The sequence below is a fragment of the Drosophila biarmipes genome, chromosome 2L (genome assembly GCF_025231255.1).
Source record: "Drosophila biarmipes strain raj3 chromosome 2L, RU_DBia_V1.1, whole genome shotgun sequence".
Taxonomy (NCBI): Eukaryota; Metazoa; Arthropoda; class Insecta; order Diptera; family Drosophilidae; genus Drosophila; species Drosophila biarmipes.
This window is the reverse complement of record NC_066612.1, coordinates 24,775,597-24,803,059: the sequence shown is the minus strand read 5'-3', so window position 1 is coordinate 24,803,059 and position 27,463 is coordinate 24,775,597. Positions and strand designations below refer to the sequence as shown.

Genomic DNA, 27,463 nt, shown 5'->3' with positions numbered 1-27,463 from the left:
ACCTATATCACTCGATAAAGCCAACCCTTTTCATTTAAGATTTTGTATAAAATTAGTACCAAGCATTGTTCTACGATTTACAAGTGTAGGTAAATTAAGCAATTTTAATCTACTCTGGTAGGAAGGTACGTTTTGATCCCAGTTCAAATTAACATTTTTTTTGTACCGACTCAATACGGTCGATGTGCACTTGATATTGTGGACTCCAAATCGACGAACAATATTCCAAAATAGGACGGACAAGGAAGGTAAAGAATAATTTGGTCGTATAAGGATGATCAAATTCTTTTGACCAACGCTTTATAAACCCAAGAACTGTAAAAAGCCATAACGTTCCATTTAAGGCAGTTCAAATTTAAAAGGTTGTACTCACACCATCCATAAAAACAATCAATATCTGACTCTAAATTAAATCCCGACGCTATATCATTATATGATAAACAAAACTTAACATCATCAGCATACATTAGACCACGAGAATATGTTATGATTGAGGGAAGATCGTTAATAAACAAAGTAAACAGTAAAGAGCACAAATGACTACCCTGTGGCACTCCAGATGTCACCTAGATCAATTTTGAAACAGCATTCTTGAATATAACCCTCTAAGTCCTACCATTCAAGTAACATGAAAGCCAAGATAATAGATTACCAGGAAACCAAAGCTGATTTAATTTAAATAAAAGAAGAGAGTGGTTAACGGAGTCAAAGATCTTACTAAAATCTGTATATACAATGTCAGTCTGCATTTTTTTAAGCCATTTAATAGATGTCAATTCAAAAAGATTGGTGGTGGTCGATCTTCGCTTAACAAAACCATGCTGACACGTTGATATAAGCGTGGAACATAAATGTTCCAAATGAGAAGGGATAATGCGTTCAAATGCTTTAGGAATTGCCGACAATTTAGAAATACCTCTATAATTTTGGGCATCTGCCTTCGCACCTTATATCCTTTTTATTAAAAAGTTTAAGAATCGGTTTGCAAATGGTTAATGCACAAAACTTAAGCACACATCCACGAAGTCCATCTGGACCGGGAGAACAAGTAGACACAAGATCTAATTTTTTACTTAAGGAATTGTTTATAAAACTTAACGATAATTCTAAAAGGCCATCTACAAAATCATGGGCGGATGAAGGCATAGCGACAATTGAGTCCGTAGGAGGAGACCAAGAAATATAAGATAGATAAATAGGGTCTTATATCGAACCTTTATGCTTGGTCGATCTTCGACGAGCATCTTGGCTGTTTTCTTTCAATCACTGTGTACATGCATTTGAGGATCATAACTTACACAGATTTTGACAAAGAGTTTGACAATGTTCGTCGCTCTGCCCTTAATGCTTTACTTTCCAAACTTGGCTTTTACTCCTCATTTCTTGACTGGATAGCACCGTATTCGGATAATCGACGTTATCAAGTTGAAGTAGATGGTGCCTTATCCCATACATAATAGGCGACATCTGTACTATCTTAGGGTAACTCACTTGGCCCTCTACTTTTTAATGTTTTAATAAATGACAATTGTGCCTGTATCGATTTTTCTAACTTTCTTCTTTATGTGGATGATCTGAAGATTTATAGGACTGTCAGTATCATAAATGGTTCGATATTTCTTCAATCTGACCTAGAGAGTATCTGTATGTGGGTTTCCAAGAAAATTCGTTCGTTTGCTATGCAAAACGTACTATAACCATTCCAACCTCTTATCATATCAATAACCACCCTCTCTCTGTTTCGAATGAAATATTTGATCTGTGGATAGTATTTAATGAAAACTTTTGTTATAACGAACACTTGAATTTCTCATTACCAAAAGCATATACAATGGTAGGCCATGTTAAGCGAAACACGTTCTTATTCAATGATCCGTTATCTAGACTGTCGCTTACTCTGATTTTGTCCGTTCTGGGGTTGAATATGCATTCTTTGTTTTCCTCGCGAAGTGTTCAGATCAATGGGATTGAGAGGTTGCAAAAAAAGTTTTTGAAGTTTGCATTGCAATCCTTGCTTTTTAACGAAACTGCGCCACCCTAAGCTGGTCAGTGTTCCCTGCCTATTTCTTTTTCTTTGAAGGATCGCCGTACAATTGCTAGCCTTATCTATCTGAATGATCTGCTTGTAGGAAATATTGATTGCCCTTGCCTTATGGGATACTTTAATTTTAATAGAGGAATATCCATATCTTAGTTCCCTTCATCGACCGTGCTGTTAGGACAAACTATGCACGCAATGAGCCATTAACAAGGGCTCTGAGAATATTAAATTCCATGCCTTAAGGAATATTTTTAATAAATTTCCGATAATAGATTAAAGTTCATTAGTTGTAGCGGGATAAGGATTTATCCATTGGCAATAATAAATAAATACAACAACAAAATAAAAAAAACATATTTACCAGTTCTGAAAACTGCCTGAGCATTAAGCGTCTTTTGTGCGTATCGAAACTCCATTGACGGTCGCGGAAATTTTAGATAATGGTAAAATATTTTGAAGTACTATTTACGCCTTTCAAGCAAGAATTTTCTAAGTACCAAAAGTAATTGGGCCGAGGAACAGGCGTCCGATGTTGACTGTGGGAGCTGTTGATATTATGGTCGCCTTTTGACTTCTATTACATTGAATGAGTGGTGAAAATTCTAGACGGAAGGTCTCAATATATAATTTCTCTAAATCATCTACAGCTATGGGTAGGGATGTTTTTGATAGTAAATTTTGAACTTTTACGTTAAACTGTGGATCATTATCTAAGGTTCTTTCTAATACTTGAGTTGTAATCATATTGCTCGGATATTTACATATATACATATAGATATATTCATAAAAGTAAAAACTTCGTTCCGACACACTTACCCCTCTTTTCAATCCTGTCCAATGAGATCTCAACGCTCCGGATCCTATTTGATGGCGGTTCACAAAAACATAACACGAGAATTACGTTACACAAAAAAATAGCACTATAGCTGTATAAACATGTATGTATGTATGCATCGTACGGGAGTTTTACAGCGGCACACGTCAGTATCAATGCTTGAGCTTGTCAGTGCAGCTCCAATTTTTTGTATGAGTTATCGGTTCTACTTCACTTGCATTGAAAAATGCATGCACTTGCTGTTTTATTGTTATTGTTAATGGCGATTCAATTTTGTTTGTAATTATTTGCCACTTATTTCCCGTTTATTGGTTGATTGTCTTTTTTTTAAGCAAGTTTGCCTCCACTGCTTTTTCTTTCTTAGGCTCTGATGTGGGTCTTTACTTTTTCCAGGGCGTGAAGCTGGTTGCGGCGTTGCTGAGTGGAACGTCTTTACTTGTTGACGACCTTAAGGATCACTATAATTAGGTTTAGTCCAACTACGAGCTTCATGGTCTTGTTCACATCGTGAATATCATCCTTGTGGTCAACGATCTCCACGGTGGTAATGACATTGGTGGGGTGGGTGATACTTCTTAATTAGGTGTTCCCACCTAGGGAAAATATTCCGATTTGCAATTTCTTCTGCTTTTACTAGCCTGAGTCTGGCTAGAAACATGCACCCCTCCCTCCGTCTCAAGATTTATTGTTTGTTTCTACATGTTAATCTTCTTAACACGGAGGGCGTACTTAACAGGCTTGAAGTGATCGATGTGAAACGCCGATGTGAAACCATTGTCATCGTTTTCCTTGTTTCTTTTTCTGTCTTCTTTTTCTCAGGCGCCCATTTACGTGTGGCTTCGATCCCCGCCTCCTACCCAGCCTTAGAAGAGCTAGTCAGATTATACAATCTGTGTATCATGGCAGTGTATTATTACATAAGATACTATACTATAGTACATACCATTGCATTCGGAGATAGTCAAATGCTAGAAATAAAAAGGTATTAGGTGCCTCACCACGGTTTTCTTAGTCTAGTCAACTGCATTGTTTTTTTTTTTATTTTACAAGTATGGTTTTTTTTTGTTTGGTTTTTGTTTATTTTTCAAGTTTTCTTATTATTAACAATGTATGCGAGTCCTTCACCGGATTTTCATTGTTTGCGTGTTGGCTTGGTCTTGGGTGAGGGCTTGGCATATTTGTATCCAGCATTGCTGGATACCCTCCTCCTCGAGCTGTATGCTCCGGCTCAAGCCGTTCATCCACTCTATCAGGAGTGCCAGAGTGCCACTCGCACCACACCTGTAGCTTGTGGAGCCGGCAGGCGGCGCGAATAGCTTTCTGGAGGGTTGTCTAAGGGTGCATCGTATCTGGTACCATTTCGGTCACTGGTTGGGGTTTTTATGGCAACGGCAGGCTAGGTTAATTACGTGTTCTACTCATCATGTGATCGGGAGTTCCTACTCTTTTGTACAATCCTGCAGTTCTGGGCTTATCATTTTGTTTGGCATGAAATACTCCTACACTTTTCCCCGCTGCATTCCCGAGCTCATACAGCGCATTGCCCTTGGGTGGGAGTACAACACAACGAATTCGGTTTGAGTCAAGCTTGGCATTATATCCGACAGCTTTATTATTGTGCTTATAGTTTTTTCTGTAGACATCTTGTCCTACGGAAAATTCTACTACCTTGCTGCGGGGGCTCTATGCCCTTTTCGCGCGTTCATGAGTTCGGTTGAGTCCCTGGGTCACTTTTTGGCTTATCTGGGAGTCGCCTGCCGGTATACCACCTAGCTTCCATAAAACCGGATAGGCTGTTCCATGAGTAACCATACGCGTACGAATTCTTGCATTGAAACTAATTATAAAACTTTTCCTTTCAACGATTACAAATACAGGGTTTCTATAGGCTTCCTTGGTATACTAAAGGACTGCAAAAATACAAAAACCTTACGAACTACAAAAAATATTCCAAGACACATATCCCAACAGATGGTGAAATATATTGTCAGCACAAACGTGAGTTTGAGTTTTTTAATAAATTTCTATATAACCAATCTTTCTTTCTTCTTCTTTCTCTATTCTTCCCTAAGAATTGTGATGCCAGCCATTACCTACCCTGCAAATTAAGTTCTCTTCCTCTTTATCTCAATGTAGATCCCCTGGTAGATGAACAATTTTAAGAGTCAAGCAGGTCCATAAGGGAGGAAGTAAATTTGATATATTGAAATATAGGCCAATTGTAAAATTAGTAAGCTTGCTAGCTGTTCGAAAGAATCATTTTCAAAAAATTATCTTTATTAATATATATGGACGTTGATGCAGTTTGAACAGTAGAAGCAAGTGGCCCAACGACACCGAGCTCGTGCGCGCGGGGCCCTTTTATCAATTTCGGCAAAAAAATGCGAGTTCGCGAGGAAGATACATAAAACAAATAGAGACGGGACACAAATGAAAATAAAAGGCAAGCTAAGAATGAAGCAAATAAGTTAAAATACTAGTTTTTAATACCGATATAGAAGTTTAAATGCAAATTAAATAATAAAGTTTATTTTAGTTATTACATAGAAGGCAAATGGGCTTGTGCAGACAAAAATTTGGTATACAACGTGGCAAATTAAGAGGATAATAATTTCGTGTTAGTCTAACAGGAACATTAAATGTTAGGCGGTTTAAAAGATCTGCAGAATAAATGTAACCTCTTATATGTGAACAGCGCCTAATTTAGAATATAATCATCTGCCCTAGAATAGTGTTGATAGGTCCCTTTTGGTAGACCAGACATTGTAACTATAGAATAGTCGAGATAGAGTCGTACTCAATAGCAGAACGTGTGCAGAGCGCTTTATGTTACAATTGGAAATGTAATATTATATTCAACCTCACTATCCTTAATAAAACCTATATCACTCGATAAAGCCAACCCTTTTCATTTAAGATTTTGTATAAAATTAGTACCAAGCATTGTTCTACGATTTACAAGTGTAGGTAAATTAAGCAATTTTAATCTACTCTGGTAGGAAGGTACGTTTTGATCCCAGTTCAAATTAACATTTTTTTTGTACCGACTCAATACGGTCGATGTGCACTTGATATTGTGGACTCCAAATCGACGAACAATATTCCAAAATAGGACGGACAAGGAAGGTAAAGAATAATTTGGTCGTATAAGGATGATCAAATTCTTTTGACCAACGCTTTATAAACCCAAGAACTGTAAAAAGCCATAACGTTCCATTTAAGGCAGTTCAAATTTAAAAGGTTGTACTCACACCATCCATAAAAACAATCAATATCTGACTCTAAATTAAATCCCGACGCTATATCATTATATGATAAACAAAACTTAACATCATCAGCATACATTAGACCACGAGAATATGTTATGATTGAGGGAAGATCGTTAATAAACAAAGTAAACAGTAAAGAGCACAAATGACTACCCTGTGGCACTCCAGATGTCACCTAGATCAATTTTGAAACAGCATTCTTGAATATAACCCTCTAAGTCCTACCATTCAAGTAACATGAAAGCCAAGATAATAGATTACCAGGAAACCAAAGCTGATTTAATTTAAATAAAAGAAGAGAGTGGTTAACGGAGTCAAAGATCTTACTAAAATCTGTATATACAATGTCAGTCTGCATTTTTTTAAGCCATTTAATAGATGTCAATTCAAAAAGATTGGTGGTGGTCGATCTTCGCTTAACAAAACCATGCTGACACGTTGATATAAGCGTGGAACATAAATGTTCCAAATGAGAAGGGATAATGCGTTCAAATGCTTTAGGAATTGCCGACAATTTAGAAATACCTCTATAATTTTGGGCATCTGCCTTCGCACCTTATATCCTTTTTATTAAAAAGTTTAAGAATCGGTTTGCAAATGGTTAATGCACAAAACTTAAGCACACATCCACGAAGTCCATCTGGACCGGGAGAACAAGTAGACACAAGATCTAATTTTTTACTTAAGGAATTGTTTATAAAACTTAACGATAATTCTAAAAGGCCATCTACAAAATCATGGGCGGATGAAGGCATAGCGACAATTGAGTCTGTAGGAGGAGACCAAGAAATATAAGATAGATAAATAGGGTCTTATATCGAACCTTTATGCTTGGTCGATCTTCGACGAGCATCTTGGCTGTTTTCTTTCAATCACTGTGTACATGCATTTGAGGATCATAACTTACACAGATTTTGACAAAAAGTTTGACAATGTTCGTCGCTCTGCCCTTAATGCTTTACTTTCCAAACTTGGCTTTTACTCCTCATTTCTTGACTGGATAGCACCGTATTCGGATAATCGACGTTATCAAGTTGAAGTAGATGGTGCCTTATCCCATACATAATAGGCGACATCTGTACTATCTTAGGGTAACTCACTTGGCCCTCTACTTTTTAATGTTTTAATAAATGACAATTGTGCCTGTATCGATTTTTCTAACTTTCTTCTTTATGTGGATGATCTGAAGATTTATAGGACTGTCAGTATCATAAATGGTTCGATATTTCTTCAATCTGACCTAGAGAGTATCTGTATGTGGGTTTCCAAGAAAATTCGTTCGTTTGCTATGCAAAACGTACTATAACCATTCCAACCTCTTATCATATCAATAACCACCCTCTCTCTGTTTCGAATGAAATATTTGATCTGTGGATAGTATTTAATGAAAACTTTTGTTATAACGAACACTTGAATTTCTCATTACCAAAAGCATATACAATGGTAGGCCATGTTAAGCGAAACACGTTCTTATTCAATGATCCGTTATCTAGACTGTCGCTTACTCTGATTTTGTCCGTTCTGGGGTTGAATATGCATTCTTTGTTTTCCTCGCGAAGTGTTCAGATCAATGGGATTGAGAGGTTGCAAAAAAAGTTTTTGAAGTTTGCATTGCAATCCTTGCTTTTTAACGAAACTGCGCCACCCTAAGCTGGTCAGTGTTCCCTGCCTATTTCTTTTTCTTTGAAGGATCGCCGTACAATTGCTAGCCTTATCTATCTGAATGATCTGCTTGTAGGAAATATTGATTGCCCTTGCCTTATGGGATACTTTAATTTTAATAGAGGAATATCCATATCTTAGTTCCCTTCATCGACCGTGCTGTTAGGACAAACTATGCACGCAATGAGCCATTAACAAGGGCTCTGAGAATATTAAATTCCATGCCTTAAGGAATATTTTTAATAAATTTCCGATAATAGATTAAAGTTCATTAGTTGTAGCGGGATAAGGATTTATCCATTGGCAATAATAAATAAATACAACAAAAAAATAAAAAAAACATATTTACCAGTTCTGAAAACTGCCTGAGCATTAAGCGTCTTTTGTGCGTATCGAAACTCCATTGACGGTCGCGGAAATTTTAGATAATGGTAAAATATTTTGAAGTACTATTTACGCCTTTCAAGCAAGAATTTTCTAAGTACCAAAAGTAATTGGGCCGAGGAACAGGCGTCCGATGTTGACTGTGGGAGCTGTTGATATTATGGTCGCCTTTTGACTTCTATTACATTGAATGAGTGGTGAAAATTCTAGACGGAAGGTCTCAATATATAATTTCTCTAAATCATCTACAGCTATGGGTAGGGATGTTTTTGATAGTAAATTTTGAACTTTTACGTTAAACTGTGGATCATTATCTAAGGTTCTTTCTAATACTTGAGTTGTAATCATATTGCTCGGATATTTACATATATACATATAGATATATTCATAAAAGTAAAAACTTCGTTCCGACACACTTACCCCTCTTTTCAATCCTGTCCAATGAGATCTCAACGCTCCGGATCCTATTTGATGGCGGTTCACAAAAACATAACACGAGAATTACGTTACACAAAAAAATAGCACTATAGCTGTATAAACATGTATGTATGTATGCATCGTACGGGAGTTTTACAGCGGCATACGTCAGTATCAATGCTTGAGCTTGTCAGTGCAGCTCCAATTTTTTGTATGAGTTATCGGTTCTACTTCACTTGCATTGAAAAATGCATGCACTTGCTGTTTTATTGTTATTGTTAATGGCGATTCAATTTTGTTTGTAATTATTTGCCACTTATTTCCCGTTTATTGGTTGATTGTCTTTTTTTTAAGCAAGTTTGCCTCCACTGCTTTTTCTTTCTTAGGCTCTGATGTGGGTCTTTACTTTTTCCAGGGCGTGAAGCTGGTTGCGGCGTTGCTGAGTGGAACGTCTTTACTTGTTGACGACCTTAAGGATCACTATAATTAGGTTTAGTCCAACTACGAGCTTCATGGTCTTGTTCACATCGTGAATATCATCCTTGTGGTCAACGATCTCCACGGTGGTAATGACATTGGTGGGGTGGGTGATACTTCTTAATTAGGTGTTCCCACCTAGGGAAAATATTCCGATTTGCAATTTCTTCTGCTTTTACTAGCCTGAGTCTGGCTAGAAACATGCACCCCTCCCTCCGTCTCAAGATTTATTGTTTGTTTCTACATGTTAATCTTCTTAACACGGAGGGCGTACTTAACAGGCTTGAAGTGATCGATGTGAAACGCCGATGTGAAACCATTGTCATCGTTTTCCTTGTTTCTTTTTCTGTCTTCTTTTTCTCAGGCGCCCATTTACGTGTGGCTTCGATCCCCGCCTCCTACCCAGCCTTAGAAGAGCTAGTCAGATTATACAATCTGTGTATCATGGCAGTGTATTATTACATAAGATACTATACTATAGTACATACCATTGCATTCGGAGATAGTCAAATGCTAGAAATAAAAAGGTATTAGGTGCCTCACCACGGTTTTCTTAGTCTAGTCAACTGCATTGTTTTTTTTTTTATTTTACAAGTATGGTTTTTTTTTGTTTGGTTTTTGTTTATTTTTCAAGTTTTCTTATTATTAACAATGTATGCGAGTCCTTCACCGGATTTTCATTGTTTGCGTGTTGGCTTGGTCTTGGGTGAGGGCTTGGCATATTTGTATCCAGCATTGCTGGATACCCTCCTCCTCGAGCTGTATGCTCCGGCTCAAGCCGTTCATCCACTCTATCAGGAGTGCCAGAGTGCCACTCGCACCACACCTGTAGCTTGTGGAGCCGGCAGGCGGCGCGAATAGCTTTCTGGAGGGTTGTCTAAGGGTGCATCGTATCTGGTACCATTTCGGTCACTGGTTGGGGTTTTTATGGCAACGGCAGGCTAGGTTAATTACGTGTTCTACTCATCATGTGATCGGGAGTTCCTACTCTTTTGTACAATCCTGCAGTTCTGGGCTTATCATTTTGTTTGGCATGAAATACTCCTACACTTTTCCCCGCTGCATTCCCGAGCTCATACAGCGCATTGCCCTTGGGTGGGAGTACAACACAACGAATTCGGTTTGAGTCAAGCTTGGCATTATATCCGACAGCTTTATTATTGTGCTTATAGTTTTTTCTGTAGACATCTTGTCCTACGGAAAATTCTACTACCTTGCTGCGGGGGCTCTATGCCCTTTTCGCGCGTTCATGAGTTCGGTTGAGTCCCTGGGTCACTTTTTGGCTTATCTGGGAGTCGCCTGCCGGTATACCACCTAGCTTCCATAAAACCGGATAGGCTGTTCCATGAGTAACCATACGCGTACGAATTCTTGCATTGAAACTAATTATAAAACTTTTCCTTTCAACGATTACAAATACAGGGTTTCTATAGGCTTCCTTGGTATACTAAAGGACTGCAAAAATACAAAAACCTTACGAACTACAAAAAATATTCCAAGACACATATCCCAACAGATGGTGAAATATATTGTCAGCACAAACGTGAGTTTGAGTTTTTTAATAAATTTCTATATAACCAATCTTTCTTTCTTCTTCTTTCTCTATTCTTCCCTAAGAATTGTGATGCCAGCCATTACCTACCCTGCAAATTAAGTTCTCTTCCTCTTTATCTCAATGTAGATCCCCTGGTAGATGAACAATTTTAAGAGTCAAGCAGGTCCATAAGGGAGGAAGTAAATTTGATATATTGAAATATAGGCCAATTGTAAAATTAGTAAGCTTGCTAGCTGTTCGAAAGAATCATTTTCAAAAAATTATCTTTATTAATATATATGGACGTTGATGCAGTTTGAACAGTAGAAGCAAGTGGCCCAACGACACCGAGCTCGTGCGCGCGGGGCCCTTTTATCAATTTCGGCAAAAAAATGCGAGTTCGCGAGGAAGATACATAAAACAAATAGAGACGGGACACAAATGAAAATAAAAGGCAAGCTAAGAATGAAGCAAATAAGTTAAAATACTAGTTTTTAATACCGATATAGAAGTTTAAATGCAAATTAAATAATAAAGTTTATTTTAGTTATTACATAGAAGGCAAATGGGCTTGTGCAGACAAAAATTTGGTATACAACGTGGCAAATTAAGAGGATAATAATTTCGTGTTAGTCTAACAGGAACATTAAATGTTAGGCGGTTTAAAAGATCTGCAGAATAAATGTAACCTCTTATATGTGAACAGCGCCTAATTTAGAATATAATCATCTGCCCTAGAATAGTGTTGATAGGTCCCTTTTGGTAGACCAGACATTGTAACTATAGAATAGTCGAGATAGAGTCGTACTCAATAGCAGAACGTGTGCAGAGCGCTTTATGTTACAATTGGAAATGTAATATTATATTCAACCTCACTATCCTTAATAAAACCTATATCACTCGATAAAGCCAACCCTTTTCATTTAAGATTTTGTATAAAATTAGTACCAAGCATTGTTCTACGATTTACATGTGTAGGTAAATTAAGCAATTTTAATCTACTCTGGTAGGAAGATACGTTTTGATCCCAGTTCAAATTAACATTTTTTTTTGTACCGACTCAATACGGTCGATGTGCACTTGATATTGTGGACTCCAAATCGACAAACAATATTCCAAAATAGGACGGACAAGGAAGGTAAAGAATAATTTGGTCGTATAAGGATGATCAAATTCTTTTGACCAACGCTTTATAAACCCAAGAACTGTAAAAAGCCATAACGTTGCATTTAAGGCAGTTCAAATTTGAAAGGTTGTACTCACACCATCCATAAAAACAATCAATATCTGACTCTAAGTTAAATCCCGACGCTATATCATTATATGATAAAAAAAGCTTACCATCATCAGCATACATTAGTACACGAGAATGTGTTATGATTGAGGGAAGATCGTTAATAAACAAAGTAAACAGTAAAGGGCCAAAATGACTACCCTGAGGCACTCCAGATGTCACCTAGATCAATTTTGAAACAGCATTCTTGAATATAACCCTCTAAGTCCTACCATTCAAGTAACATGAAATCCAAGATAATAGATTACCAGGAAACCAAAGCTGATCTAATTTAAATAAAAGAAGAGAGTGGTTAACGGAGTCAAAGATCTTACTAAAATCTGTATATACAATGTCAGTCTGCATTTTTTTTAAGCCATTTAATAGATGTCAATTCAAAAAGATTGGTGGTGGTCGATCTTCGCTTAACAAAACCATGCTGAAACGTTGATATAAGCGTGGAACATAAATGTTGCAAATGAGAAGGGATAATGCGTTCAAATGCTTTAGGAATTGCCGACAATTTAGAAATACCTCTATAATTTTGGGCATCCGCCTTCGCACCTTATATCCTTTTTATTAAAAAGTTTATGAATCGGTTTGCAAATGGTTAATGCACAAAACTTAAGCACACATCCACGAAGTCCATCTGGACCGGGAGAACAAGTAGACACAAGATCTAATTTTTTACTTAAGGAATTGTTTATAAAACTTAACGATAATTCTAAAAGGCCATCTACAAAATCATGGGCGGATGAAGGCATAGCGACAATTGAGTCTGTAGGAGGAGACCAAGAAATATAAGATAGATAAATAGGGTCTTATATCGAACCTTTATGCTTGGTCGATCTTCGACGAGCATCTTGGCTGTTTTCTTTCAATCACTGTGTACATGCATTTGAGGATCATAACTTACATAGATTTTGACAAAGAGTTTGACAATGTTCGTCGCTCTGCCCTTAATGCTTTACTTTCCAAACTTGGCTTTTACTCCTCATTTCTTGACTGGATAGCACCGTATTCGGATAATCGACGTTATCAAGTTGAAGTAGATGGTGCCTTATCCCATACATAATAGGCGACATCTGCACTATCTCAGGGTAACTCACTTGGCCCTCTACTTTTTAATATTTTAATAAATGACAATTCTGCCTGTATCGATTTTTCTAACTTTCTTCTTTATGTGGATGATCTGAAGATTTATAGGACTGTCAGTATCATAAATGGTTCGATATTTCTTCAATCTGACCTAGAGAGTATCTGTATGTGGGTTTCCAAGAAAATTCGGTCGTTTGCTATGCAAAACGTACTATAACCATTCCAACCTCTTATCACATCAATAACCACCCTCTCTCTGTTTTGAATGAAATATTTGATCTGTGGATATTATTTAATGAAAACTTTTGTTATAACGAACACTTGAATTTCTCATTACCAAAAGCATTTACAATGGTAGGCCATGTTAAGCGAAACACGTTCTTATTCAATGACCCGTTTTCTAGACTGTAGCTTACTCTGATTTTGTCCGTTCTAGGGTTGAATATGCATTCTTTGTTTTCCTCGCGAAGTGTTCAGATCAATGGGATTGAGAGGTTGCAAAAAAAGTTTTTGAAGTTTGCATTACAATCCTTGCATTTTAACGAAACTGCGCCACCCTAAGCTGGTCAGTGTTCCCTGCCTAATTCTTTTTCCTTGAAGGATCGCCGTACAATTGCTAGCCTTATCTATCTGAATGATCTGCTTGTAGGAAATATTGATTGCCCTTGCCTTATGGGATACTTTAATTTTAATAGAGGAATATCCGTATTTTAGTTCCCTTCATCGACCGTGCTGTTAGAACAAACTATGCACGCAATGAGCCATTAACAAGGGCTCTGAGAATATTAAATTCCATGCCTTAAGGAATATTTTTAATAAATTTCCGATAATAGATTAAAGTTCATTAGTTGTAGCGGGATAAGGATTTTTCCATTGGCAATAATAAATAAATACAACAAAAAAATAAAAAAACATATTTACCAGTTCTGAAAACTGCCTGAGCATTAAGCGTCTTTTGTGCGTATCGAAACTCCATTGACGGTCGCGGAAATTTTAGATAATGGTAAAATATTTTGAAGTACTATTTACGCCTTTCAAGCAAGAATTTTCTAAATACCAAAAGTACTTGGGCCGAGGGAGAGGCGTCCGATGTTCAGGCACCATTTTTGCCGTACGTCGTATTCGGGTCGTGGGATCTTGCTAAGTCCTCTCCTCTCCAACATAACGAGAATAAATATTTAAAGTGCCCGGAAAAATAATATTAGTGCGTAAAGTTTGTCAATCGTCAGTCCACACTGCCCCATAAGCTTAGCTGTCGCTTGATCGCAACGTGATCGGGCTGTGATTCGGCCATATTCCCTCCCCTTCACACGTTCGTGTGCCAATGGATAGTCGCGGGCCGCGCAACACTATCCCCTATTGTAAAGGTTGTCCGTCGTAAGTAATATAATTGTTCTTGACCAACTTCACTTCTTACATCAACAGACCCCCATGTTAACATTCTAGCTCATCATTGCTTCGAATTCGTTTTCACATTATAAATTTATTGATTAACATAGGTATGACATATAGACATATGATGTGGATAAGAAATGTAAAGTTGATTAAAGCTTATTCTACTTGACGATTATTTTTACCAGCGCAGAGTATTCATGGCTATAAACGTCGCTCAGAGGGCTCTTGCAATTGTACATACAGCTACGAGGCTGATACTCGTAAAAAAAACGTAGAAAAAGGATTAAAGAACTAAGGGCTATATAAAAATAGTTATTTTGGGTAAGATTAATTCTTTGTCTTAACTAGGAAAATATGTTCTTGTCTAGACGAGAGAAAGCAATGACTGTGGGAGCTGTTGATATTATGGTCGCCTTTTGAGTTCTATTACATTGAATGAGTGGTGAAAATTCTAGACGGAAGGTCTCAATATATAATATCTCTAAATCATCTACAGCTATGGGTTGGGATGTTTTTGATAGTAAATATTGAACTCTTACGTTAAACTGTGGATCATTATCCAAGGTTCTTTCTAGTACTTGAGCTGTAATCATATTGCACGGATATATACATATACATATAGATATATTCATAAAAGTGAAAACTTCGTTCCGACACATTTACTCCTCTTTTCAATCATGTCCGATGAGATCTCGACGCTCCGGATCCTATTTGATGGCGGTTCACAAAAACGTTACACAAAAAATAGCACTATAGCTGTATAAACATGTATGTATGTATGCATCGTACGGGAGTTTTTCAGCGGCACACGTCAGTATCAATGCTTGAGCTTGTCAGTGCAGCTCCAATTTTTTGTATGAGTTATCGGTTCTACTTCACTTGCATTGAAAAATGCATGCACTTGCTGTTTTATTGTTATTGTTAATGGCGATTCAATTTTGTTTGTAATTATTTGCCACTTATTTCCCGTTTATTGGTTGATTGTCTTTTTTTTAAGCAAGTTTGCCTCCACTGCTTTTTCTTTCTTAGGCTCTGATGTGGGTCTTTACTTTTTCCAGGGCGTGAAGCTGGTTGCGGCGTTGCTGAGTGGAACGTCTTTACTTGTTGACGACCTTAAGGATCACTATAATTAGGTTTAGTCCAACTACGAGCTTCATGGTCTTGTTCACATCGTGAATATCATCCTTGTGGTCAACGATCTCCACGGTGGTAATGACATTGGTGGGGTGGGTGATACTTCTTAATTAGGTGTTCCCACCTAGGGAAAATATTCCGATTTGCAATTTCTTCTGCTTTTACTGAGTCTGGCTAGAAACATGCACCCCTCCCTCCGTCTCAAGATTTATTGTTTGTTTCTACATGTTAATCTTCTTTACACGGAGGGCGTACGTAACAGGCTTGAAGTGATCGATGCGGAACGCATGCAATGACTTAGCAAAAGGAATATCCGTACCATTGTCTTCGTTTCCGTTATTTGTTAGAAATAAAAAGGTATTAGGCGCCTTCACCACGGTTTTCTTATAACCGGCTGCATTGTTTTTTTTATTTTACAAGTATGGTTTTTTTTTGTTAGGTTTTTGTTTATTTTTCAAGTTTACTTATTATTAACAGTGTATGCGAGTCCTTCGCCGGATTTCCATTGTCTGCGTGATGGCTTGGTCTTGGGTAAGGGCCTGGCATATTTGTATCCAGCATTGCTGGATACCCTCCTCCTCGAGCTGTATGCTCCGGCTCAAGCCGTTCATCCACTCGATCAGGAGTGCCAGATACGACGCTTCGTTCTCGCACCACACCTGTAGCTTGCGGAGCCGGCAGGCGGCGCGAATAGCTTTCTGGAGGTTTGTCTAAGGTTGCATCGTATCTGGTCCCATTTCGGTCACTGGTTGGGGTCTTTATGGCAACGGCAGGCAAGGTTAATAACGTGTTCTACTCATCATGTGATCGGGAGTTCCTACTCTTTAGTACAATCCTGCAGTTCTGGGCTTATCATTTTGTTTGGCATGAAATACTCCTACAATTTTTCCGGCTGCATCGCTGAGCTCTTTGCCCTAGCGTTGGAGTACAACTTAACGAATTCGGTTTGAGCCAAGCTTGGCATTATATCCGATAGCTTTATTATTCTGCTTATAGTTTTTCCTGTAAACAACATATCTTACGGAAAATTCTACTATCTTGCTGCGGGTGCTACATGCCCTTTTCGCGCCTTCATGAGTTCGGTTGAGTCCATAGGTCACTTTTTGGCTTGCCTGGAAGTCTCCTGCGGGTATACCACCTAGCTTCCATAAAACCGGATAAGCTGTTCCATGAGTAACCATACGCGTACGAATTCTTGCATTGAAACTAATTATAAAACTTGTCATATGATAAGGTTGTTGACTGTTTTTTTCGAACATGAAACCTTCCGTTGTTTGGTATGACCAGGAAACTTTAAATTCAATTTCAGAAATTTATAACATTGAAAGGCTGCACATAACATATGATGACACTTCTGAAGCCATTAGTTATTTTGATGATTCCCCAAGGCTAGACTTTGATGTAGTTTCTTTATTCTTCTTTAAAAATTGTGTTGCCAGCCATTACCTACCCTGCAAATTATGTTATCTTCCTCTTTGTCTTAGGTAGATAAACAATTTTAAGAGTCATGCAGGTCCATAAGGGAGGAAGTAAATTTGATATATTGAAATATAGGCCAATTGTAAAATTACTAACCGCTAAATTGTTTGAAAAAATCATTTTCAAAAAATTATCTTTATTAATATATATGGACGTTGATGCACTTCGAACAGTACAAGCAAGTGGCCCAACGACACCAAGCTCGTGCTTGTTACGCGCGGTTCCCTTTTATCAATGCAAAAAATGCGAGTTCGCGAGAAAAATACATAAAACAGAGACGGGACACAAATGAAAATGAAAGGCAAACTAAAAATGAAGCAAATGAGTTTTAATGTTAGTTTTAAATACCGGGTTATAAGTTTAAATTCAAATTAAATAATAAAGTTTATTAAAGTTATTACATAAAACGCGAAAAGGCTCGTGCAGACAAAAATGTGATGTACAACGCGGCAAATTAAGAGGATAATAATTTCGTGTAAGTCTAACAGGAACGTTGAATGTTAAGCGGTTTAAAAGATCTGCAAAATCAATGTCACCTCTTATATGTGAACAGTGCCTAATTTAGAATATAATCATCTGCCCTAGAATAGTGTTGATAGGTCCCTTTTGGTAGACCAGACATTGTAACTATAGAATAGTCGAGATAGAGTCGTACTCAATAGCAGAACGTGTGCAGAGCGCTTTATGTTACAATTGGAAATGTAATATTATATTCAACCTCACTATCCTTAATAAAACCTATACCACTCGATAAGCCCTTTTCATTTAAGATTTTGTATAAAAAATAGTACCAAGCATTGTTCATAGAGTCGTACTCAATAGGAGAACGTGTGCAGAGCGCTTTATGTTACAATTGGAAATGTAATATTATATTCAGACTCATTATCCTTAATAAAACCTATACCACTCGATAAAGCCAACCCTTCTCTGTTCAGAAGTGGGATAAGGGTGGTTGGATATGTGTGAAGCGGAGGAGTTGTGCCAAGAACTCTAAGAAAAGCAGCGAGAATCGTCAGCGTGGAAAGTTTGCAATGGGATGTGTTCCCAAAGGTCTATGTGACAAAGGAAATTGCAGATTACGGATGTGTTCCAGTTCTACGTGGCAGGCGGATTCAAGCAAAACAGATCGGTAATCTTAGTGAACCCGTGGACTCAAGCAAAGGAGTAAGATTAGGATTCTTAGTGAGCCTGTGGCCGCAGAAGTCTCAAGAAAAGCCAAGCACATACACACAAAGCACTTGTGAGTCTTGGTGAATTTTAAAAGTCGGTGCAAATAAGAATTCTCTAGAAGCCGGAGAACACACATACATACAAGGAGTTTGTGTGTATTGGTAGAGTGAACAAGCAGACGCAGAACTTTGTGAGGTACATATAGTTGTCTCGCTCGCAAAGAGGCCAAAATGCCAAAATGCCGAGGATAGCAGATCTAAAGGGCGACGAGTTAAGATTCCTGCTAAGATCGAGAAACGTGTCAGATTCGTGCACCAGAGCCAAATTGGTTCAGAGACTCATAGACTTTGAACAATCGGAGGAAATCGAGCTGCCAGCATCAGTGGGGCTTATAATGCAGCAAGAAGAAGCGATGTCAGCACAGTCAGCGGCAATTTCTCAATTGCAAAACGAGATGAAGGAACTAAAGGACATGCTAGCTCAAATAGTTACCGTTCAAATGGGAAACGCAGCACCTGCACAGGCAGAAAATCATCAGCAGCAACAACAGCCAATAATCGATTTGGATGTCGACGAAATCAACGAGAGGAGCATTCTTGTACAGGCTACCAATAACGTGAGGCAAGTTTCAGTTAAGGAAATTGCCAACACCTTGCCAGAGTATGATACCAGCGACGACAACGCTATTTCAGTCAACCAGTTCATCGATCGTGTCAACAAAGTTGTCGGCGAGAGGTTCCTGTTCCTCGCCATTTATACCAAGCTAAAATGTCCAGCCAAGATGTGGCTAGATTCATCACCCGTTCTACACACTACGTGGAAGCATTTCGCTGATGCTATTCAGGACGGATTCGGCGGAAATCTAGACGAAACAGAAGTGCTGAAGTGAAGAAGTGATACTTCTAGACCGGTGCCAGAGGAGATCAGAATCAATTCTGACTGACTTTTACATTTGGCTGGTGTCTTTTATACCGATTTAGAGCTTTCGTTAGCCCTCACAAGTCTCAAAATCTACCGTAATCGTCCGATGGTTACGAGTGATACATCAATGGAAAGGTATTGCAAAAACATACCAATACTTTAAGAAAATCAATTGGTTTGGGAAAAAGATTTACTACTACTTGACCTAGTTGTATTTTCACTTAAAATACGCATCGAATAACACCTCAACTGTCAAAATACAATGATCCGTTCATAAATAATATGCAAAACAAGATTTTTGGGAACGTTTGAAAATGAAAAAATTAATTCTGCTTGTCAGTTTGTCAGCTTGTTAGTTTGTCTGTTTTTCTCAAACAGTGTTTTAGGATCCTAAAAATTTAAAAAAGTTTAAACACCTAAATATAAGAAAGATTAGTTCTACCTCTTTTGTAAAACCTCGCTAGTTTGGCGGGAAGCTATAAATAGCTCAAATTCATACACCTTTAACTTGGTAACTACTAAAGCTACAGGTTTGTGCAAAACAAACAAACGTGATATGTCCAATACCATCAATTACAAATTATGGGCAACTTTTTTTTTATTCCGATTTTTTAAGTTTTTTTTCGATTGCTCAAAAACTGCTCTAACGGTTTAAAATTCAATTTTAAGCTATATAATATATAGTAGATTCCTCATATCCTGACGTACGATACATTGCTATAAAAAGTTCCGTTCGAAAGCTAAAAATAGCCACATTTATCAGTTTAGAAAACTGCCTGAGCATTAAGCTTCTTCCGTGCATACCCAAAATCCATTTGACGGTCCTGGAAATTTTAAATGATGGTAAATTATTTTGAAATACGACCTTTTAAAATTATTGCCAAAATTCTTTTTCCTAAAACGGCTCTAATGATTTCAATTTTAAGTTTTTTGACATTCCTTAACTTTTGACGCACGACACATTCCTGTACAAAATCCCGTTTGACAGTTATGTGAAAATAGCCACATTTACCAGTAAAGAACACAAACTGAGCGATGCAATTTTTTTGTGCGTATCCAAACTTTATTTGACGGCTCTGGAAATATTAGAAAAAGCTTAATATAAGCAAGTTTAGATTTAACACTTTTGGAAAAAATCGGTAGTTTGGCGAGAGACCAGCAAAAAATAGCTAAAATTCAATCAGCCTTCATTTGCGAACTACTTAAGCTAAAGGTTTGTGCTGTTAGAAAGGTATTTTGAAATACTTTGTACGCTTTTTTTATGAAAGAAGATAAAGTATATGACGAAGTGCATTAGGAGGGTGCGCGAAGGCGACTACTAAATAAACACGAAGAAATATAAATCTACATCTACGTCCGATGGTTACGAGTAATACATAAACGATAGGTATTAAAAAACAAAAGGAGTGCATACCAAGATTTTAAGAAAATCAATTGGCTTGGAAAAAAGAGTGTTGAAAATCAAAAATTAAAAAATTTCATCTATCGTTGGGGATAATTACTCCCCGCTATTAACCTAGTTGTATTTTCACTTAAAATACGCGTCCGTTTGTTTTAAATTTATGTTTTAAAGTCCTAGAAATATTGGACGATGTTAAACAGTTTAATATAAGAAATATTAGTTCAAACAGGTGGGAAAACAATAGTATAAAAACATGGATTTTGGCACAATTAGCATATTAATTCCTTTATTCATTTTTATAATTTTTAAACAATTTAAAAATTTATTCATATTTTGTTTCAAAGACTGTAAAAAAAAGGAGAGGGCGCCATTTTTCTGCAATGTATGTTTTAATTTCTCCGGAACTGAGGAAGATGCATTGGAACACAAGACGCTATGCAGTAGGAAGGTCCCAAAGATACCTCAGCCCCAGAATAATACATTGGAATTTACCCAAGTTCAACATCAGCTTCATTCAATTCGTTTTCTACTCGGATTTTAAACAACACTTGAACCACAAGTGAGCCCCAAATTATTTAATATTAATAATCATATTCCAATATCATACGCTAACTATAAAAAGTGTACTTTTGATTATAGACTAGATAAATTTGTTTTAGAAGCAGGAAAAAAATCTGGAACCAGATTTGTAAATTCATAAATAGAAAATCTAAAATAAAATAATGCCTATTGGAATGACTTAAATGCACCAACAGATATTTAATAATTCGTTGAATTGTTCTATTTGTCAGATAGTTTGAGGAACCGGTAGGGTTAGAGGTCACTGTCATTTCTCAGGTAGTGTAAGGGGTGTAAGCAAATTCAAAGCAGGTTTTTTTTTAGCAAAAAATTAGAAATACCAATCTCAATAATTAACTAATTAATAAGGAAAACTATATTTCTGTTTCGCAAAAAATAAAAAGTTGTAGTCGAAAAAGTTTTAAAAATCGTTTTCTCGATATATACAAGTTCATGACCCTAACTTTGGATACCCTAGCACATAATTCAATTGACTATGGAATGAATACTGTGAAGTCAATTTTCAGTGACGATAAAGAATTTCGACTAATGCGTCTTTCTTCGAAGAAATGTTGAGAGCCACAATATTGTCATAGATACACAAAAGCAAATAATAAATATTTGTCAGATAATGATTCTTCAATGGAGGTTTCATTTTTAATGCATGTAACAACCTTTCCATATAAAGACTTTAAGAAGATGTCTATCCCAGACATACAAAATTGTGATATTCAAATTAATCCAATTGATAATATCTGCGGTTGTTTTTTGGAAGTGGACTCAACAGGAGTTTAAAACTTACAAAAGCCTTGGAATAATATTCGTCCAAATACTTAACATAGACAAAATGCAAAAACTAAATTTGATAAAGAATATTTAAAGTTAATTCTGTTTACGGAAAAACAATGGAGTACACCTGGCGCAGACCCGATATGTGGGAAGCTTCGGTAAGCAAGACTGGAAGAAAAGCACATTGTTAAAAACTTTAATTCAACTAAAATAATGATAAAATCTATGCAATTCACATAAAAAGATTTTCCGTTCCATTTTATAAGCCCATGTTTTTAGGATTTGCAGTATTAGACATATCGAAATAAAAATGTATGATTTTCATTACCAATATATAAAGCCATTGTTTTAGGAGAAGTTACTCTTATATTATATGGATAATGATTAATTTATCTATGCAATAAAAACTGATTTTTATAATGATACTGAAACTTGTCAAAACTTGTAGCTTTATTCTTAAAGAAGATGAATCTTCGCAAATAAGGCAAAAGAAGTGAGTTCACCAAATCTAATCATTACAAAATAAATACAGTTAACTGCTTACTAAAAAAATTATTTGGGACAAAGATAACAAAAGAAAACATAATGCTACGGGGACACAATTTTTAAGTTAAGTAATAAAAACCATGGTACGACATCAACAGAACATCTGAGACCAATTGCAAAGATATTTTAGAAAATGTTGAATGGCTAGAATAGAATTTATTTTGATTAGGTGAGATGATACACATCAATTAAGTGAACGATGAAAAATCATTAGTTAACCTTAAATTGCAAAAAGCACATATTAAAAAAGAACTATTTTATAAGTCAATTGAATCTAAATTTTAAAAACTACTAATAAAAACACACATTGGTTCTTTAAAAGTAATACTAAAACGTTCAACTTTAGAGTACTGAAAGTCAAAAAATGATACCATAATTTTTTAATAAATTCTTTAAATTTTGAATTAACGAATTTCGTACCGTCATCAGCTTGCATTTTTTTTGTGTTCCATGTCCCGATGTAAATATTCTTTTAATGGCTTGAGATACATCATTAGCAATTTTCGATTTTAATTCCTCACCCCATCAAAATTTCGAAAATTATACTATAACAATTAACAAGTGTCGGTAACCATTATTAGATTTTAAAAGAACTCCCATTTCAAACAAATCAGCTTGCCACAGATCAATTATAATACAGATCTTTCGAGATGGTCCTTAAGTCATTTAAGTATTCAATTTCTCACTTAATAATATTATCGTTTTATTCGATAATGATATCGAGATAGGTCATCCGTGCTCGTGACCGTTTCCTCCACTTCTATTGCCTCTCTTACTAGCTCTTGTGGTGGAACTTGACCAACGCCGCTTCCTCGGAGATTTTCCGGATGGCACCGGATATTCTAGTGGCACTTAGTCTGTGCGTGCGTGCCACGTTACTCATGTACCCGTTTTCCCATTTTATTAATGTAATTATCAAAGGTTTCTCATTGGGTAAAGTACATGAGATTAAAAGATGCGTTTAATAAGCCAAAAACAAAAAATTTTAGTTAGAAATATTAACGATGAAAGCGAGACAAATTTACCGCCACGACATAGTGCCCTATAACCAAACATAATAAGAGCTCTAATTGTCCTGCCTTCTAGTTGTGGTAAAACTTATATTATGATAAGTTTAATTAAGAGTCCCAATGATAAAAAAATTCGAAAGTGTTTATATATTTTCAAAAAGTTTAAATCAACCCAAATATGAGTACTTATAGAAAATTATCAAACCGATAAAAGGGCTGGAATATCATACTAGACCCTAGTGAAGCCAAAAACAATTCCATTATGGTATTCGATGACGTAGCTTTTGAAAGCATTACCACCTATCAATTTGAATGGGGAAAATTTATTCGCACTTATAGACTTTAATATGTATAATTCGATTCGAAATATTGACAAACAAATTAATCTATTTCACTTCGGTGACAATGTTATTACAATTCCTACTGGATCATACAAATTTAATGACATGACTTACAATAAACTACAAGAATATACCCTTGATAAGAATTTACAATCCAACGTAAAAATACTACATTTGAAGGTGAAGTAACTATCATCAGCGGTTCATATGTAGATATTATAACGAATCATACGTTTGGCATTAATGTTCCGTCTGGGTATAAAACCATAACCACCTCATAACCTAATTTATTTACCAATTAACTGTCATGAAATAAGCACTATCTATAAACATAGTTGACCGAAACGGTGATTTGGTGAGTTTATGTGGTAAAACGTTTCGATTCGTTTGGTAGAATGATTTTTATAGTGAAAGACATGGCCAAGCATTACTAATTGTAAAGCTATAGATAGAGGACCACTAGTAGAAAGAAGCTCCCTTACTTTAAAAATTAAACTATTTTTAAAATCGTTAGAATTGAAGCTTCGAGAAAAGCGAGACGTGAGTATTTTGAAGAAAGTTTTTTATACTTATTCATCTTATAATCAAACATTTAACCAAATCAATACTTGTACGCGCCTTCTCGCGAAAGTTACCTAAGTTATCAAGGAATTATTATAAAAGATTTACCGAATGGTTCTACATTCTTCTTCTAATTTTTTCAATTATTTGAATGGCTTATTTTTAGGATGAAATTAAGTACGAAATAAATGGATGAGAGATTAATAGAACACGATTTGTCGGTAGGAATACCACCCTAAAAAAAATGTTATATCTCTGCATAATCGTATTCCGGAGTTGGTATTCATGTTTACCACAAATTGGGGCATGGCAGCCAAAACAGCTGGAAAGTGAAATTATCGGCTAACCGCAGAAACCACGATTTGCCTCAATTTGATTTTCACTGAATGGAGAACTTATCACAAATAATTTAACAAACTTAAAAGTTTACTTGAATTCTGACTCATATCCGTATAATAATCTGAAGGTCGATTTTAGTAAGAATCAGTATGGACAAGAATCAAGGTTGACATGATTTGAAAACTACGAACTATGGTGAACACTTTACATTTTGTAATCTTACATTATGTAAAATCATATTCGCAATACCAAAATAATAGAATAAATCTTTTATTATCTTAAAAAATAAACTTCTGACTTTTTATTTCGAGTTTATTTACAGGTATACTTGTGATTTGTCGCGCAGTGATTTTAACCCCTATTTGGGAAGTGCCAGAGGAAGGAAGTCAGTAATCTTCTCAATGAGCGTGCACTTCGGACTTGTGCGAGCCGTAAGGTCGTTAAGATCTGGCTGATATTTTATGACCCTTTTGTGGAAAGGAGAGAATTTTTGACAATTTACCAGTAAAACGTTGTGGGCGGAAAAATAAAACATGGGTTTGAAAAAATTCACACATGGGAGAATCATTAGTTTGTGAGATTTATTTTATTGGTGTTCTTTTGAATTCTAAATTAGTCTTGCAATCATAGAAAGCATTATTCCCAAATATGATCGGACATGTTTCTCTAAGAGAACAACCTTTGGATACTTTGGGTGAGCTATATTCTAACGTGCATAGTAAAACCTGTGACAATGATGCAAAAGGCTATTTGACTACACCTTTCCCTAACATGATCGGATATGTTCATCTTTGATAAAAACCTTTGTAAACTTGGGTGCGCAACCTTTTTTATCTGCACATTATTACATATTAATATGCAAATTGTCCCAGAAGTTTCTATACTACTAAGGTAGTATCCTTTTGGGGTTGTCCTTTTCTTTTCTACTGTCTTTTTCTTTTTTATTGTTCATTTTTGGAGAGGGATTGCCCTTAAGTCCATTTTCTTTGAGTGTTTTTTTAATGATGGTTTTTTGAATTAAATTGTTATTTCCGATGGTATTTTGTTTTTTATATTGTCAAAGAAGTGAATTTTTCGTTACGATAATTATTTTAAAATTTGAGATTTAATTTAACATATATTTGAAAATGATAAATCAATCTAAAGGTACTGCAAAAACTAAAAGATTGCCAGGATACCAAGACATTAAGAAAATCAATTGGCTTGGGAAAAAGAGCGGTGAATTTGTTAAAGTGAAAATGTTTCTATAGCGGGCTTCTCACACAAAACACGCTCCGGGTGAAAATTGTGAAATTCGGATGCTCTGTTAAAAAATCCGATTTTTAGCATTTTTCGGATTGTTTAAAAAAGGCTCTAATGATTTCAAATTAAATTTTAAGCTGTTTAGTTCTTAAAATGTCTTAACTTTTGGCGTACGATACATTTCCATAAAAATTGCCGTTTGAAAGTTATTAGCAAAAACAAGGGAAAATCCTATAATTGAGCGCCTAGACTATCAGATACCCGTTACTCAGCTTGAAAGAACAAAAGAGAAATGGAGGTATCTAAGCAGCAAATCGATATTGTATAGGGCCACCTACCCACCGTGGGTGGCAAGCAGACTTAAGCGCTTTGCCCATTTTCGTTTCTGAGACACACTGCATTTGTAATCTATATACTTTGTGGGGTCGAAAACGCTTTTGTTTGAGGGTTTGGCGAGAAACCAGCTATAATTAGCTGAAATTCATACACCCTTAGCTTGCGAGCTATTAAAGCTTCAGCCTTTTGCTTTATGTCGTTAAAAAGGCATTTCTAAATGTTATTTACGTTTTTCAAATATGATTTGTATAAATGTCACCTTTTTAAAATTATAGGCAAAAGTTTTTTTTACTTTTCCATTCATTTCAGGTTCTTAAATCATTTAAATTGCAATTAACATCTCAAAAGAAACTTGAATTCTAGGATTTGTGAAAGTAGATGATATTATTGATATTTTTTTATAACAAAAACTTATCAAACAAAAAGCAAACAATTGAGATCAATGATCAAAATTTAAACCTTGGCTTAAGAGATTTATCCCAAAAATTTATAGAGTGACTCAAGAAAGTCGGTAAATAGGACGATGCAACTTGCCAGTTAAATTATAATTTAAATTCGGCCGTAAGTTAGTGTTTACATTAGCGGACATCGCCTTGCGGATCTATTTGTTTACGTTAGCGAAACAAAAACTTCTTTTAGATATGTTCATCGAAAACACGGAAACACAAACTTTAGCATTGAGAAATTTCTACGAACCATTTCTATTCTTCCATGATAATTCGATCCTCCAGAGTAAAAGTTTTATACAAATTTTGTATTCCATGGCCTACAGGTTTCGCGGTACAGCTGAAAATATTGTAAACCGAAGCCTACCGACATTTTGGATTATATGGCATATATAATTGTTCCTATCCTAACTAGAAACACAATTTCAATATAAGACGGTTTACTAAAAAGTAATCTTAATCAAGAACCATTCTATACTTCTTTGGACTTTGACGTCGCAGTACAGCTGGAAATATTGTAAGCCGAAGTCTATCGACATTTTGGATTATATGGCATATATAATTGTTCCTATCCTAACTATTATGGCTGAAACACAATTTTAATATAAGACGGTTTACTAAAAAGTAATCTTAATCAATAACCATTCTATACTTCTTTGGACTTTTACGTCGCAGTACAGCTGAAAATATTGTAAGCCGAAGTCTACCGGCATTTCGGATTATATGAGATATATAATTATTCCTTTCTTACCTATTATCGCTGAAACACACTTTCAATATAAGACGGCTTACTAAAAAGTAATC

At 36.0% G+C, this 27,463-nt stretch overlaps 1 protein-coding gene across 36 annotated transcripts in view; it reads left to right on the top strand.

Moving 5' to 3' along the window:
• Window positions 1-24,772, top strand: part of LOC127010712 (uncharacterized) — a 93,139-nt gene extending 68,367 nt beyond the window's left edge. For 33 of the 36 annotated variants that reach the window (XM_050885280.1, XM_050885279.1, XM_050885246.1 and 30 more), the window contains one exon: window positions 24,463-24,772. In XM_050885280.1, the coding sequence (XP_050741237.1) occupies window positions 24,463-24,467 (5 nt within the window). In that variant the 3' untranslated portion in view covers window positions 24,468-24,772. Of the gene's footprint in view, window positions 1-4,764; window positions 4,813-10,518; window positions 10,567-24,462 lie in introns of those variants that run through there. The other 3 variants (XM_050885259.1, XM_050885256.1, XM_050885255.1) reach the window with 2 other exon arrangements.
• The last annotated feature ends 2,691 nt before the right edge of the window (window positions 24,773-27,463 follow it).